Source organism: Ursus maritimus, unplaced genomic scaffold, assembly GCF_017311325.1.
Source record: "Ursus maritimus isolate PB19 unplaced genomic scaffold, ASM1731132v1 scaffold_7, whole genome shotgun sequence".
NCBI classification, from domain to species: Eukaryota; Metazoa; Chordata; class Mammalia; order Carnivora; family Ursidae; genus Ursus; species Ursus maritimus.
Window position 1 is genome coordinate 67830640 of NW_024426885.1, and position 16805 is coordinate 67847444.

A 16805-nucleotide genomic window follows, 5' to 3' on the forward strand; every position below is an offset into this window, starting at 1 on the left:
AAGGGCCCCTGCTCAGGAGGGTTTCATAGAAGTGACTTTTGACGTCAAGTTCCATCTTGATGGAAAGGTAGGAGCCGTTCAGGAAGATGAGCGGGCGAGGGATTGCTAACGTAGGAGCAGATTTTAAGCAGGGAAGCATGACTGAAAACAACCACAGAAAACAGCCCCTGTCAGTTTTAAAAGATGGGCCAGAGCTGGGAGAGGGTATCGGAGGCAGGGAGATGGGCCAGAAGGCCGCTCGGCCTCAGTGAGAAGGGCAGGAGCCTGGACTGGAGGCCGTGGCAGAGTCAGGGAGGAGCTACGAGATGTTTAGGCAGAGCTGCTAGAGGAAGGGGCTATCGAATTGGATGGTGGTCATCAATAGGGAAATGAAGATGAATCTGACACGTGTCCCAGTATTTTCAGTCTCGTGGGAGGCAAAGGACATGTTGAGTGTGATTCAGGTGGAAAATCCTGAGAAGAGAATAGTTACAGTGCTAACTCCTGTTGGCCCAGGAGCATGTAAGAACACAGGCACCTCTTTCTACGCGTTTTGCTTTTCCAAGGTGGGATAAATAGGTGGCCAGTTCACCGCTAAGAGTCTCTGTTTGGCAATTAAAATAACTCCAGTGATCCTGGGGAGAGAGCCTGTTGGTATCTAAGTAACAGAATCGTGGAAAGTGATTCAGTACTTTTCCAAATCCAGTTCCTTTTTTCTTCTTTACTTGGCTTATCCCATACTTCCAAGCGTTTTCATAGCTAGAGCTCTTTACAGTAAATGTGTCTTCATGCCATACCATGTTCTGTTATGTATATAACATGTATCACAGATTATATCATGACCTTAAGCAAGCTCACAAGGCATGTGAGCCCAGAAGGAAAGCCACAGCCCTTCGTTGCCCCCTCCCAGAATTATTGGCAGCCCTCGTTGCCCACGTGGAGCGGTGCACCTGGTTACTGGAGCCCGGCAGCCAGCGCTTGGGCCCAGGGTAGCAGTAAAATGATCTCCCTTGTCAAGAACGTTAAATGTCACCATGTCTTCATTATGCCTCTGTAGTTCTAACTCCTTGGCTATGTCCAGGCTAGTGTAGCGTCAGTGTAGTGAGTTACCAGGATCTGTCCTGGGCCCAGTTGTTTAGTTTTCTCTGATGTGGGAAAACCAGAAAATCTCCTCAGCATCCCTCTGTGCTCAGGGAAGCCTGGTGCTGGGGGAGCGCCTCTTGGGTCGCCCTTGTTCACCAGCAAAGTTGCAAAGCAATATTCTTGCAGTGTTGGAATTAATTGGTCTAAGCAAGGAGAGAGAGAGAGAGAGAGTGTGTGTGTGTAAGTGAATGAAGTATGTTTTTATTTTAACAATAACTTTTTATTATGTTATGTTAGTCACCATACAGTATATCCTTAGTTTTTGATGTAGTGTTCTATGATACATTATTTGCGTACAATACCCAGTGCACCATGCAGTATGTGCCCTTAATACCCATCACCGGCCTATCCCAATCCCCCACTTCCCTCCCCTCTGAAGCCCTTGGTTTGTTTCCCAGAGTCCATAGTCTCTCATGGTTTATCCCCCCTTCTGTTTGCCCCCCCTTCATTCTTCCCTTCCTCCTCCTACCGATCTCCCTGCTATTCCTTACGTTCCATAAATGAGTGAAACCATATGATAATTGTCTTTCTCTGCTTGACTTATTTCACTTAGCATAATCTCCTCCAGTCCGGTCCATGTTGCTGCAAATGTTGGATAATCGTTCTTTCTGATGGCTGAGTAATATTCCATTGTATATATGGACCACATCTTAATCCAGTCATCTGTTGAAGGGCATCTCGGCTCCTTCCACAATTTAGCTATTGTGGACAATGCTGTGAAGCATGTTTTAATCATGAGCCTTCTTGTCTTAGTATTGTTAAATTCACATGTATATGATTTTCTTGTCCTGTAACTTGCTATTGCAATACTTCGGATACACATGGTTCCTGAGGAAGTGTTGGTTTTCAGAGTGGGAATTCATATATACTTCAGAATGGCTGACAAATGAAGGATAGATAAGAAAGTGCATTAAATGTCTTTAGAGAGACAGTTGATAGTACTTTTATAAAGTCTCTTTCACAGGGGCGCCTGGCTGGCTCAGTTGGAAGAGCATTATCTCAGGGTCATCAGTTTGAGCCCCACATTGGGCACAGAGATTACTTTAAAAAAAAAACAGAAAAAATATATCTTCCCATAGGGCATCATTACTTCCCATAGGGCATCATTACTTTAAAAAAAAAAACAGAAAAAATATATCTTCCCATAGGGCATCATTACTTCAGTTGGTAGAGCCCAGAGCTAGACCCTGGCACTTGACAGGGAATCTGCCAGCTCACTAGCATTGCTGGACACCAGGCCTAAGATTCCCTGCAGAGACCGGTCCCATTTCTGTGCCGTCCGCCTGAGTGAGCTGACTCTGTGTGTAGATAATGAACGTGCTGAAGAAGTTATCCAGTCCAACATCCTCCTGCACTCCAACATCGCCAGCCTCGTCAAAGACCAGGTGGTTCTGAATGTGGACTCCGGAGACTCCGAAGTGGTTGATGGACTCATTTTCCAGCATATCACCCTCCTCATGTGCTCGGCTTATAGGAACCAGTTGCTCAACGTTTTCGTCCGTCCTTCCTTAATAGCTATGGCACTGCAGATGGCCCCCGGGTTCCGGAAAGGTAACTCACGGGAATGTGGTCTGGAATTTTGGAAGAGACTGGCCATTCAGTTCCGTATAGAGAGCAACATTTGATGCCTTATAATGCTCAGCCACATGTGTGGAGCCCAGACAGCAGCAAAGAATGGGGCCTGTCCACTCTGAAGAAGTTAGGTTTGTGCCCCCAGTACATGGCTGTCTGCTTCAAATTTGGGAATGGGAAGGGACCTAAGAAATTAACCTAAACCTCTCCTTTTATAAATAAGGAAAGGGAGGCCTAGGAAGTTACGTAATGTCCTAAGCAAGGGTCTGGGACTAGAGCACAGTTCTCCATCTCCTGGCCTGCGGCCCTTTCTCCTTTATGTGGCAGAAGCAGGCGGGGTGGGTAAACAGTCCAGCAGTGTCAGAGTGCCTGCTAGGGACACAGTCATGTTCTAGTGGCGGTGAAGAGTGGAACAATGAATAACACTGTTTTGTTCCCAGGAAGCTGTTGTCAGGGTGAGGGCTGTTCTACCCAGGCTCCACTGGAGTTACTGGAGGGTGAGCCCCACCCCAAATGTTGATTCAGTTGGTCCAGAGTGTGGACCAGACACTGATGTTCTTGGTTTTGTTTTTCAGAGCTCCATAGATAATCCTAAGGAAAAGTCAGACTTAGACCTTTAGCCTTGGAAGGAACCTCAGGTCCTATGTCCAGGCCCTCATTTGTGAATGAGGAGATGGGCCCGGAGAAGTCAGTTTAGTTCAAGACACAGAAAACTCAAATCTTGGTCTTAGTTCTGAGGTTTCTCATCTCGGAGTTCGTTCACAACTAAGGGGTACACGCGTGGTCTTCTTGAGTGTTGGGACCACCCAGAAATTGGAGGCAGTGCTTCACGTCCACACGTCTGTAGATTCTTTGAATGAGAAAGTTCATAGCAGAAAATGTCAGAAAAATGAAGACACCTCTGTAGTCGATGGGCAAGGGAGACCTGTGTGTCTGGAGAACGAGACAGTATTTTCTGTTGTGTGCTGGTATATTCTAGTGCTAAAGATATGGTAAAGACAACAGGAAGTAGGACTAGAGAAGGGATCGAAGTAATTCATTCCTTTCCTTCTCTACTAGGGAGCTGTGGGCAGGGAACGTGAAGCATCCTAGCTTCTAAGAAGTGTAGCGTCTCGCTCAGCAGCACACTGACTGGGTAGAGGCCTGGTTGTGATTCAGATGCAACCGTCGGCACTGCTAAACTGTAGTTTGCTCTTAGGTAAAATTTGGATTGCCAAATAGCTTCCTTTGGGGGCCTGAGTTCTCATCCCTGGCATGGAGTAATATGCCTTTGGAGTGACGCGTTTTGGACAGTCGTGGCCTTCTTGTACTTCCTAAAAGTTTAAAAACCAGTGTTGTAATTGGATGTAATTGATTTATTTCCAGAGGATGTCTACAGTTGCTTTCGCTTCCTGCTCACTGTTTTTTCAGATGAGTTCATCTTCCTTCCAGGAAACGCACTAAAGGTAAATCTTTACAGCCAAAGAGCACAGGTGTGTTCACAGTGAGAGTTCTGGAAGTGTAGGGTTGGATTCACGCGTGTGACTTCCCTTTCTTCAAGGCTACATGCAGCAGAAATACGAGACTCTTGGACACTCGCAGTTCGATGAGCTCTATTTTGATTCTTGGTCAAGTTTAATCAGTAACGTAGGGATTATTTGGTGAGAAGAGAGTCATTCTTTAAACCTGGAGCCACTGTGAATAAATCAGTACTGTTTTGTTAAAAATTTGCCAACCGGTACACATTTTCCTGTTAACAACATGTTGGAATGTGTTGGGCCTTTTGCTTTGAGATTAGAGAGCAGTGGTCTTGCCTGATGGCGTAGACAGCTCGTGATGGATCAGGCCCCCAGAGCTGGACCGCCGGCTTGCTGGGGCGGGGGGGGGGGTGTACCAGGATAGACGGAAGGTGGTCAGGTTTCTGTATGCTGTGCCTAGGAGCCCAGGTGTTACTCCGTTGAGAATGAGGTCGGCAGTTTTTTTGAGTATAAGCATAATTCCACATAGTTTTAGGACCTGTTTTATGCACTTCCTATTTAAATTTAAGGAACGCGGCTGTGCAAAGTGAGAAAGTCATCACCCAGGTCATTATTTCTAAGGCTCTTGAATCCTTTGTGTGTTTGCTGTATTTGGGGTTCAACATTTTGAGTGTTGGAACACATGCTTCTCTGGCTGCTAACAACAGAACCTTTTAGAAGCGTTGTGGAATTGGCTAGTGTTCTCTCATTCTGAGGGCACATGGCTGCTGTTCCTGAGACCAGCAGCGTACCCATTAACCTAAATTAGTGGGTGCACCCTATCTTCTCCCCTCCCTTCCCAGGACTTTGAAGAAGGCTGTTACCTGCTCTGTAAAAATGAGACAATACAAGTGACGACAAGGGACATCCTAGTTACAGAGAAAGGAAATACCGTGTTAGAATTTTTAATAGGTCTCTTTAAACCTTTTGTGGAATGTTATCAGGTATGTAACTCTTTTGCAAGTTCTCCTTCATCCTCCCACCCTGTGCTTGCTTCTGGTTCGGAGGTCAAGTGTCTTCCCCAGGTGAATGGCAGAACTAGAGAGATTGCTCAATAGGGTGAAAGAGTCACCTCTCAGGTGAAGATCTTGTTCCCGCAAAGGGGGCCCTTACAGACCCCAGAGGGTAACAGCTTCAGGATGCCCAGAACCAAGCGCCATCATACTGTACCTTACGGCTTTTCTCATAGCTCGGCGTTTGACACATTGCGGGCACTCGGGAAATGCAAGATTGGAATGATACATAATGTCAGTGATTTTAAATCACTAAAAGCTAATTAACAGAAGGGGAAGAAGAGGTTCAAGTGCAAGTATCTGAAAGAGTTTGTCAGAGCTCTAAGGAGTGGTTAAACAGAGAGGGTGTGGCAGAGATGCCCAGCAGGAATGTGCCCCTCAGAGGGGCTGTATGTATTTGCCAGAAGAGGACTCTGGCTCTGAGCACTGGTTAGCAGCCCCCAGGACCGGCGTCCTGGCAGGGCTGCTCTGACCGATGACAGAGACACTGTGCCTAGTCCAGCACTGAGTGGGTATCTGAGAAATGCTACTTCTGCCCCTAAGCACCTTTCTGCAGTACAAGTCATCAAGCATTTGGGGGCCTAACAAACTATTAGGTGTTTTTAGGGAAAAAGCAGTTACACAAAATCTGGCCCCTCTCTTCCTGAGCGTCAGCATAAGATCTGTTAAGCTGATGGTAATTCACTCAACTTGCAACCCGTTAAAGTGAGAAAGCGTATTTTAATAAATGTCAGTACTATTTCAGACTCTATTTCTAATTATAAGCAGTGATACAAGCTCCAGCGAGACCTCCTAAGAATTCTGTAGCTTTTCTGTGCTCAAACTTTGGAGAGTCTTTATTCTGCTCTGACATACCGTAGCTTTCTGTCAAGGGGGACCAGGTCACATCAGTCGCTTCTGCATTGTATTTGGCTACCTTTTTCTCTTTCTGTTCCCCACACTCTTTCTGTTAAAATCAGATAATTTGCAAATACCTCTTGAATGAAGAAGAAGACGACTTCACTGAGAAACAGTACTTGGCTGGAGTTCGAAAATTCACCAGTCAGCTTCTTGATCAAGGTTAGTCACACTTCTGTGGGTGGTGACTTCTTGCAGTTAAGAACAAAAAGAAGTCCACTAACTCTTTCTCCCTCTGTCATAGGTGCCTCGCAGTGTTACGATGTCTTGTCTTGCGATGTACAGAAAAATGCCTTAGCAGCTTTTGTGAGGCTAGGTGTGGTAGAGAAGAAGAAAGTGTAAGTACTGTGTGCGCGGGGCTGGAGGGGCAGTGCCTGCTAACGGCCGCTGAGCACAGAATGCAGACAAAGCGCTTGAAACAGGATACCATGCTTCATTCATCCATCTCCCGATGAGTTATGTCAGTATGAGTTACTGTGCAAATTTTATGTAGTTACAAATAAAGATGGTATTGAAGCAAAGAAAGTATTTTAGGCCAGCATTTTGGCCTTGATCTAATATTGGAATGTATAGGTGAATTTTAAAGATTTTTGGGAAGTGAAGTAGAGTGTGTGTGTGTATATAAGTGTGTATATATATATATACACTTACGTAAGTATATATACTTATGTACACACACACACACAAACATGTATAATACATAAAGACACACATATGTGTACGTGCAGATAGTTAGCTGTTTCCTCTTCTGAGTGAATGAATGTAAGAGTGACCAAGCTTCGTGGGCAGAGTCTGGTAGTATGTCTCTTATGTCATCAGAAGGAGGAAGCATGAAGCCAGCAAGCAGGGCAGGAGCAATGGGCTTGTCAATTACTTAAAGACTTGGTCTTGAGGAGGAAAAAAGATGGCGGAGGAGTAGGGAACCCTGTATCAACCAGTATCCTGAATTAAGCTGGATATCTACCAAACCATTCTGAACACCCATGAAATCTGCCTGAGATGTAAGAAGATATATCTGGATCTCTACAAACAGAATATCTCCCGCCATTGGTCTTGAGCTATGAAGCGGGCAGCTGTGATTCTGTGGGCAGATATCAGAAGATAAACAGAAGAGGGAGGGAGCCTTCATAAACTTGTGCCAGGAAGGTGAGATAACGCCAGAGCGCGAAGCCTCCTGAGCTGGGAACCAGGCACAGGCTCGCAGACCGGTAGCGGTGGGAAAGGACTTTAGTGCAGCCCCCCAGACAGAAACCTGGAGCTACGGGTGCACGTGTGAGAACCGGGGGTGGCTTGCGGTTTTAGAAGCACAAAGTGCAGAGATGTGCCAGCCCCGGAGCGACATCTGGGAGTGCTGCTGTGGGGCACACAACCCAGGAGACTGCGGTTTTTAGCAGCACAGACAGAAACGGAGACAGTGTGTCCTGGAGAGAGAGTGAAGAACAGACTGCAATCTCTCTGTTCTGAGACAGAGGTTTGGATGTGGTTACTTCTGCTCTGACTCTCAGAAGAGACGCAGAAAGCCATCAGAGAAAGCTACCAGAGAACAAAAGCCCCAAAAAACCAGTTTTCACTGAACCCATTTCCCCCCCACACACACAGGGGCAGGACAGCTCTGCCCAAACAGGGTTACCTGAGTAACAGCATGGCAGGCCTCCCTCCCCCAGAAGACAGGCTGGAAGAACAAGAAACCAACAACCCTAAGGTCCCTATAAAACAGGTGCATCTTGCTTGGGTCGTGGTCTGTGATTTGAACTCTGTACATTCCCTCAAACACCCCCAACAGAAGACTAAGAAGAGGAACCCCCCCAACAAAGGAAAGAATCAGAGACCGTCGCCTCTACCATAGAACTAATGGATATGGATATAACCAAGATGTCAGAAATAGACTTCAGAGTAACATGAAGTCAAGATCTAGGCTTGAGAAAAATATTAACGACAATATAGAATCTCTAAAGGCTAAAATGAGAACGAATCTGGCCGAACTTAAAAATGCTATGAATGAAATGCAGTCTAAACTGGATACTCTTGACTGCCAGGGTAAACGAGGCAGAAGAACGAATTAGTGAGCTAGAGGATAAGATGATAGAAAAGGAAACCGAGGCAGCATGGGAAAAACAGATTAAAGCCCAAGGGATCAAACCGAGAGAGATTAATGACTCAATGAAACGTTCCAATATCAGAATTATTGGGATCCCTGAGGGGGTAGAGAGAGAGAGGTCTAGAAGATATATTTGAGCAAATCGTAGCTGAGAACGTCCCTAATCTGGGGAAGGAAACAAACATTTGTGTCCAAGAGGCAGAAAGGACCCCTCCCAAGATCAATGAGAACAGACTGACACCCTGACGTATAATTGTACAATTCGCAAATCTTAGATCCAAGGAAACAATCTTAAAAGCGGCGAGGGGGAGGAGATTTCTTACGTACAGAGGGAGGAACATCAGAATAACATCAGACCTGTCCACTGAGACCTGGCAGGCCAGAAAGGGCTGGCAAGACATATTCAGGTTACTAAACGAGAAGAACATGCAGCCAAGGATACTGTATCCAGCAAGGCTGTCATTCAGAATGGATGGAGAGACAAGGAGCTTCCAAGACCGGCAAAAACAGAAAGAATATGTGACCATCAAGCCAGCCCTGCAAGAAATATTAGGGGGGTTCTATAAAAGGAGAAAGACCCCAAGAGTGATAGGGACTAGAAATTTACAGAGACAATCTGTAGAAACAAGGACTTCACAGGCAACATGATGATAATAAAATCATATCTTTCAATAATCACTCAATGTGAATGGCCTAAATGCTCCCATGAAACGGCACAGGGTTGCAGATTGGATAAAAAAACATGACCCATCCATATGCTGTCTACAAAAGACTCATTTTGAACCTAAAGATACATCCGGACTGAAAGTGAGGGGATGGAGAACCATTTTTCATGCCAACGGACCTCAAAAGAAACCTGTGGTAACAATTCTCATATCAGACAAATAAGATTTTAAGCTAAAGACTATAGTTAAGAGATACAGAAGGATACTATATCATTCCTAAAGGGCCTATCAAACAAGAGGATTTAACAATTGTAAATATATATGCCCCCAACATGGGAGCAGCCAACTACATAAGCCAACTGTTAACCAAAATAAAGAAACATCTTGATAATAATATGTTAATAGAAGACCTCAACACTCCACTCTCAGCAATAGACAGATCATCTAAGCAGAGAATCAACAAAGACACAAGAGCTCTGAATGACACACTGGACCAGATGGACTTCATAGGTATATACAGAACATTCCACCCTTAAACAACAGAATACTCATTCTTCTTGAACACATGTGGAACTTTCTCCAGAATATACCACATAGTGGGTCACAAATCAGGTCTCAACTGATACCAAAAGATTGAGATTATTCCCTGCATATTCTCAGATCACAATGCTTTGAAACTGGAACTCAATCACAGAAAAAAATTGGAAGAAATTCAAACACTTGGAAGCTAAAGACCATCCTGCTTAAGAATGTTTGGATCAACCAGGAAGTCAAAGAAGAGCTTAAACAATTTATGGAAACCAATGAGAATGAAAACACATCGGTCTAAAACCTGTGGGATACTGCAAAAGTGGTCCTGAGGGGGAAACGCATAGCTATCCAAGCCTCACTCAAAAGAATAGAAAAATCCCGAATACGCAAACTAACTTTACACCTTAAAGAACTGGAGAAAGAACAACAAATAAAGCCTAAGCCAAGCAGGAGAAGAGAAATAAGATTAGAGGAGAGATCAATGAATTAGAAACCAGAAATACAGTAGAGCAGATCAATGAAACTAGAAGCTGATTCTTTGAAAGAATTAATAAGATAGATCAGTAAACCACTGGCCAGACTTATCCAAAAGAAAAGAGAAAGGACCCAAATTAGTAAAATTATGAATGAAAGGGGAGAGATCACGACTAACACCAAGGAAATAGAACCAATTATTAGAAATTATTATAAACAACTATATGCCAATGAGTTAAGGAACCTGGAAAAAATGGATGCCTTCCTGGAAACCCATAAACTATCAAGACTGAACCAGGAAGAAATTGACAATCTGAATAAACCAATAACCAGTAACAAAATTAAAGCAGTGATCAAAAACCTCCCAAAAAACAAGAGTCCAGAGCCTGATGGATTCCCAGGGGAACTCTACCAAACATTCAAACAAGAAATAAGACCTATTCTCCTGAAGCTGTTTCAAAAAATCGAAACAGAAGGAAAACTTCCAAACTCATTCTCTGAGGCCAGTATTACCTTGATCCCAAAACCAGGCAAAGACCCCATCAAAAAGGAGAATTACAGATCAGTATCCCTGATGAATATGGATGTCAAAATTCTCAACAAGATCCTAGCTAATAGGATCCAACAGTACATTATCATCCTTATCACGACCAGGTGGGATTTATTCCTGGGATCCAAGGGTGGTTCAACATTCGCAAATCAATCAGTATGACAGAACACGTTAATAAGAGAAGAGACAAGAACCATATGATCCACTCAACTGATGCAGAAAAAAAGCATTTGACAAAATACAGCATCCTTTCCTGATTAAAACTCTTCAGAGTGTAGGGATAGAGGAAACATTCCTCAATTTCATAAAAACCATCTGTGGAAAGCCCACAGCAAATATCATTCTCAATGGGGAAAAGAGCTTTTCCCTTAAGATCAGGAACACGACAAGGTTGCCCACTTCTGCCACTGTTGTTCAACATAGTACTAGAAGTCCTAGCATCAGCAATCAGACAACAAAAAGAAATGAAAGGTATTCAAATTAGCAAAGAAAAAGTCAAATTCTCTCTCTTCGCAGATGACATGATACTTTATGTGGAAAACCCAAAAGACTCCACTCCCAAATTACTAGAACCCATATAGCAATTCAGTAATGTGACAGGACACAAAATCAATGCACAGAAATCGTTGCATTTCTATACACGAACAGTGTAACTGTAGAAAGAGAAATTAGGGAATCAATTCCATTTTCAATAGCACCCAAAACCATAAGATACCCTGGGATAAACCTAACCAAAGAGGCAGGTAAAGGATCTATACTCTAGAAACTACAGAACACTTATGAAAGAAATTGAAGAAGACACAAAAAGATGGAAAAACATTCCATGCTCATGGATCAGAAGAGTAAACATTGTTAAAATGTCTGTGCTGCCCAGACCAATCTGTACTTTTAGCACCATCCCAATCAAAATACAAGTGGCATTTTTCAAAGTGCTGGATCAAACAATCCTAAAATTTGTATGGAACCAGAAAAGACCCCGAATCACCAAGGAAATGTTGAAAAAGAAAAAGCTGGGGGCATCACGTTGCCTGATTTCAAGCTATATTACAAAGCTCTGCTCACCAAGACAGAGTGGTACTGGCACAAAAACAGACACATAGACCAATGGAACAGAATAGAGTGCCCAGATATGGACCCTCAGCTCTATGGTCAACTAATCTTCGACAAAGCAGGAAAACATATACAATGGGAAAAAGACAGTCTCTTCAGTAAATGGTGCTGGGAAAATTGGATGGCTATATATAGAAGAATGAAACCCAACCATTCTCTCACACCATACATAAAGATAAACTCTAAATGGATGAAAGACTTCAATGTGAAACAGGAATCCATCCAAATCCTAGAGGAGAACATAGGCAGTAACCTCTTCAACATCGGCCACAGCAACTTCTTTCAAGACACATCTCCAAAGGCAAGGGAAACAAAAGCAAAAATGAATTTTTGGGATTTCATCAAGATAAAAAGCTTCTGCACAGCAAAGGAAACAGTCAACAAAACAAAGAGGCAACCCATGGAATGGGAGAAGATATTTGCAAATGACACTTCAGATAAAGGGCTGGTAATCTAAGATCTATAAAGAACTTCTCAAACTCAACACCCAAAAAACAAATAACCCAGTCAAAAAATGGGCAGAAGACATGGACAGACACTTCTCCAAGGAATACATACGAACGGCTAACAGACACATGAAAAAATGGTCAACATCATTAGCCATCAGGGAAATTCAAATCTAAACCACATTGAGATACCATCCTACACCAGTTAGAATGGCAAAAAGTGATAAGCCAGGAAACGACAAATGTTGGCAAGGATGTGGAGAAAAGGGATCCCTCTTACACTGTTGGTGGGAATGCAAGCTGGTACAGCCACTCTGGAAAACAGTGTGGAGGTTCCTCAAAAAATTAAAAATAGAGCTACCCTATGACCCAGCAATTGCACTACTGGGTATTTACCCTAAAGATACAGATGTCGTAAAAAGAAGAGTCACGTGCACCCCAATGTTAATAGCGGCACTGTCCACAATAGCCAAACTGTGGAAGGAGCCGAGATGCCCTTCAACAGATGAATGGATAAAGAAGATGTGGTCCATATATACAATGGAATATTACTCAGCCATCGGAAAGAATGATTACCCAACATTTGCATCAACATGGATGGGACCGGAGGAAATTATGCTAAGTGAAATAAGTCAAGCAGAGAAAGACAATTATATGGTTTCACTTATATGTGGAACATAAGGAATAGCATGGAGGACATTAGGAGAAGGAAGGGAAAAATGAAGGGGGTGGAAATCAGACGGGGAGACGAACAATGAGAGACTGGACTCTGGGAAACAAACTGAGGGTTTCAGAGGGGAGGGGGAAGGGGGGATGGGTTAGCCCAGGGGTGGGTATTAAGGAGGGCACGTATTGCATGGAGCACTGGGTGTTACATGCAAACAATGAATCCTGAAACACTACATCAAAAACTAATGATGTACTATATGGTGGCTAACATAACAGAATAAATAAAGAGTTGACCTTGAGGAAGACTATTGAGAAGTAGTCTTGGAGCACCTGGCTCGCTCAGTTGGTAGAACCTGCGACTCTTGATCTTGGGGTCATGAGTTCAAGTCCCATGTTGGGTGTAGAGATTGCAAAACAAACAAACTTGAAAAGAAAAGTAGTCTTGGGACACCTGGGTGGCTCAGTCGGTGAAGCGTCTGCCGTCAGCTCAGGTCATGATCCCCGAGCCCTGGGATCAAATCCCACATCCAGCTTCTTGCTCATCAGGGAGGCTGCTTCTCCCTCTACCTGCCGCTCCCCCTGCTTGTGCTCTCTCTCTCTCTGTGTCAAATAAATAAAATCTTTTTAAAAAAGAAGAGTAGTCTTACTGTATAATGAACATCGACTTCCCCTACCTAAGTTTATGTAATAAGAACTTTTTGCTTTTTTTCCTAGAAATAATGACAGTGTATTTAATGTGAACGAACCTGCCATGACAAAATTAGAAGAAATGCTCGGTAAGTACAGTTTAGTGGCATGTGATGCGTTTTCACGTTGTGTTTATCACATATAGTAACACAAGAAAGTATGTTATGGCACCAAATACTTTTATCAGAATGAACAACAGAGTTTTAATATCAACAGGACTATTTATATCATCTAGGTTTTGCTCCAGGAAGGTAAGGAGAAAGTGCAGAGAAAACACAACCAGCAGAACATGGTCAGTCTTCTACATAATTATCAGTGTCTAGCATAACTAATTAGGGTCTGAGATCTGGACCCTTCACATCCAGTCTTGGTGGACGTGGAGAAAATACCTGTTATCTGAGTCCTTGGCTTTATTCTCTTCCTCTCTACTCTTGGATCCCTTCTTTCCCTGGCAAAGGGTTGGGATTAGTGTTCACAGCATATAGACTTTCTGAGCTCAGAATTGGGGCTGATAGCATACCCTTGGGAGAACAGTCCTTCAGCTTATCAGCAGATAGTCCAGCTCAGAAAGGCAGGGTCATTCGTTTGCAGTATGAAGAGAGTCAAGAGTGTGGGTATAAGGAAAGAGATCTAAGAGGTCAGAGGAAGTAATGAACATTTCTCTTGGGAATGATGGGGTGGTTTTAGAAAGGGAGGGTGTCAGTGTTTGGAAAAAAAAATAACAACTTACCTGTTGATATATTGAATAAGCACTACATTGTTGAATGGATATTCTTATAAATAGGTCTCTCGTACCTGATCCTAATTCAGTACATTTGTCAGACCTGTGTGGAAGAGCTTCAGGGAGATGTCCGGTGGGATGAGGGGAAACCATATGGTAAAAGAAAGTGGTTGAAGAAAAAGGGTAGAAGGCAAAGGAATGGTTGACATCAGTAGGGAAGGTGGAAATACTAGTTTCTTGTTGAAGAAAATACGAAGGTTGAAATCCCAGTCTTCTGTTTATCTTATGTCTGAAATCTCAGAATATGTACCCTTGAAACTCGATCTGGAGTTTGGTAAGAGGGGCATGTAGCTGAAACAATCCCCAAAACCCTTATTCTGTGAGGATGATGGAATTGATTTCTTAATCACAGGTGGCAAATACAACATGGGAATGAATGTATTAGCACATGCTAGACCAGAAGTCCCAAAAGCAGACTGGGTTCTGATCCTGGCTCTGCCGGTGGCTGTAGGGGGTGTGAGGGGTGGGGACTGCTGCTGCTACCCCTGCGGAGGGGCAGGGGTCTCCATCAGTGTTCTGTCAGCCTGTGAAACCACACAAGGCTTAAACAGCTGTATGAGGAAGGACAAACTCAAGGTCATCTTATGGGCTGTCTTTTTTTTTCCCTCTTAGGTTGTAAGACACCAGTAGGAAAGCCAGCAACTGCAAAACTTTAATATTGCCAAACAGTTACGAGAAATTTGGTCACATAATTGCTGTCATCCAAGGACTCTTACTCCAACAGGCAGGAACATGAAGGAAAAGAGCCATCTGCTCAGGCTTCATACGACAGGAGAGCCATGGGCTCGGCAGAGAGGAAGAGGTGACCGGTGTAAGCAGTCTGTGTGATCCTCTCCACCACGACACTTAAAAAGGCATTCGTGTCCAACTCTGTGTGTGTTTTAAAATAAAACAGTCTTTTGGAAACATGTTTGGAAAAACAAAGCCCAGTCCTATTTCACTAACACTTGCAAATTCTTATCACATGTACTAAACTTTTATGCCGACTTGTGAATTACAGTGTGACATGGACACTGAACGCGTGTCAGAAGCAAACCGCCGGGGAGGGCACAAGCTCCATTTCTCGTGACTGTCCTTGCATCCAGTGGCCTCAGACCAATACGGGTTTGGCAGAGCTGTGCCATAACTTAGCCAGCGTATGTAAAAGTTTGCCACCCAAGGGCCCATCACTAAAACTGCTTTAGAGAAAGTTCGTGCAATAAAGAGAAGTTACATGATGTAGCATGAATAGGTTTAAGAAAAAAAAAATGGGCCTAGGAACTCGGGAGAAGAGGCGGCGTCTGGCTTAGTCAATAGAGCACGTGACTCTGGATCTTGCTGTCCTGAGTTCAAGCCCCACGTTGGGCATAGAGATTACTGAAAAATAAATAAACTGTCGGGGCGCCTGGGGGGCTCAGTCGGGTAAGCATCAGAGTTCGGCTCAGGTCATGAACCCAGGGTCCTGGGATGGAGCCCCGCACTGAGCTCCCCACTCAGCAGGGAGTCTGTTTGTCCTCCTCTGCCCCTGCTTGTGCTGACTCGCTCTTTCTCTCAATCTTAAAAAGTGGGGTTGGTTCTGGACTGCCTCAGAAGACCAGCATGGCTGAAGCAAGAGTCATGGGCAGTGAAATTAAAAAGAAGGGCAGGAGTAGGAGTCTGCTAGGGCCGCCATAACCCAACACCAGACAGGGTGGCGCACACAGCAGAAGTTTCTTTCCTCGCAGTTCCGGAAGCTACAAGTCCCCAGATCAAGGTGCCAACAAGGTAGGGTTCGCTCTCGGGCCTCTTTCTGGGCTTGGAGGAGGCCACCATCTTGCTGTGTGCTCCCTCATTACTCCACGGAGCCCCCATTACTCCCCAAAGGCTCCATCTCCACAGTGATGTTGGGGGTGGGTGGTTAGGGCTCGAAGATCAACATTTGAGGGGCCACAAGTCAGTCCACAGCAATAGAGTCAACACAAATGAGGGCTTAGGGACTCTCGTAAAACATTTGAACTGGAATGTAAGTGCCTCTAAAAATGTTGGAAAGTTTCGGCGTGTGGTGCCAGAACTCCCTGTGTCAGGATTGCTGGGATGAGCGTTGGTGTTGCAGAGACCCCGCCGTTCTGCTGCTTAGGCAGACTGTGGCGAGCCGCCGCGCTAGCCCGTGCACTGGCGCCGGGTGGGTCCTCTGCGTGGCACTGCTTGTTAGGGAAGCCGGAGATTCACGAGTGTTGACACTAAGTGGAGGAGTCAATTAAGCAACATTCCCTGGCAAAGGATTTCATGGCATGCCAGCTAGACAGGGGCACTGAGCTGCTGCCGCCCAGGGAGAGAGTGTGAGTCCAAAGCAGCCGAGAGCCCCGGACCTGAGCCAGTCCTTGCCGAGTAGGTGGGTCTTAGACAGAATCCCAATTTTGGTGATTTGGTTTTCTCCGTGGCATTCATACTGTGCATATAAAGGGGTAAAATGACTTGCTTGCATTGAACACATGTCAGGTCTGGGGGCAAAGCCTGGAGTTCCAGGTGCCTGTGCCCATCAGCTTCTCTCCTGGCAGCTCTGACATGACAGCCAGCAAGCGAGCGAGTCGTAGAGGGGCAGGAAGCCGGGGTGCGGCCAAAACCGAGTGAGGCCTTGGAGCAGAGGCGGCTGTGAGAGCCGGACCTCTGTCTCGAGTAACTCAAGTTAACCAAGCATCTTAGATGATGGCGTGCTTCCAAAACATGTACCGCATA

General features: G+C 44.6%; 1 protein-coding gene across 1 annotated transcript in view; it reads left to right on the forward strand.

Annotated features, from left to right (window-relative positions):
* GNPAT (glyceronephosphate O-acyltransferase) overlaps positions 1-15019 on the forward strand; it is a 39721-nt gene extending 24702 nt beyond the window's left edge. Inside the window, exons 10-16 of the mRNA XM_008689544.2 lie at positions 2431-2673; positions 4060-4139; positions 4994-5134; positions 6163-6262; positions 6345-6438; positions 13358-13419; positions 14724-15019. Coding sequence (XP_008687766.1) covers positions 2431-2673; positions 4060-4139; positions 4994-5134; positions 6163-6262; positions 6345-6438; positions 13358-13419; positions 14724-14767 — 764 coding nt within the window. The 3' untranslated portion in view covers positions 14768-15019. The remainder of the gene's footprint in view (positions 1-2430; positions 2674-4059; positions 4140-4993; positions 5135-6162; positions 6263-6344; positions 6439-13357; positions 13420-14723) is intronic.
* The last annotated feature ends 1786 nt before the right edge of the window (positions 15020-16805 follow it).